The 396-nt window shown below is 35.1% G+C and overlaps 1 protein-coding gene across 1 annotated transcript in view; it reads right to left on the bottom strand.

The window, feature by feature from the left end:
• The window catches only part of LOC109116233, a 16691-nt gene that overhangs the window by 10886 nt on the left and 5409 nt on the right, over positions 1 to 396 (bottom strand). Inside the window, exon 3 of the mRNA XM_019201301.1 lies at positions 73 to 150. Coding sequence (XP_019056846.1) covers positions 107 to 150 — 44 coding nt within the window. The 3' untranslated portion in view covers positions 73 to 106. The remainder of the gene's footprint in view (positions 1 to 72; positions 151 to 396) is intronic.

Genomic DNA, 396 nt, shown 5'->3' on the forward strand with positions numbered 1-396 from the left:
CATGATATCTACGTTCACTATCATCATGTCTAAGCGAATAGAAGAAAGAGGAGTTCTGTCGAGTTCCCTCACCTTGGTCTAAACGATGAACTCTGAAAGATTCGCTCTAATCCTCGATCCCGGGTTCAATAACCTCGAGATTTTCTTCACCTATAATTAATTATCATATAATAATTTTAATCAACAAATTATTTTTCAAAAAAATATTTACTACCGAAAAAAAAAACGTTAATCGAATAGTAAGTCTTACGGTTAAACTGTCTTATTTTAAATCGTTCGAAGATCTCTAAATACTTTGAATTTTATAAAACGGATTTCGGATTTGAAATCACAGGATTGAAACGGTTCAACTCATGTCACCGGAAAATTTTCCGGCGACGGTGGCCGGTGGTGGTG

Source organism: Tarenaya hassleriana, unplaced genomic scaffold, assembly GCF_000463585.1.
Source record: "Tarenaya hassleriana unplaced genomic scaffold, ASM46358v1 Cleome86, whole genome shotgun sequence".
NCBI lineage: Eukaryota > Viridiplantae > Streptophyta > Magnoliopsida > Brassicales > Cleomaceae > Tarenaya > Tarenaya hassleriana.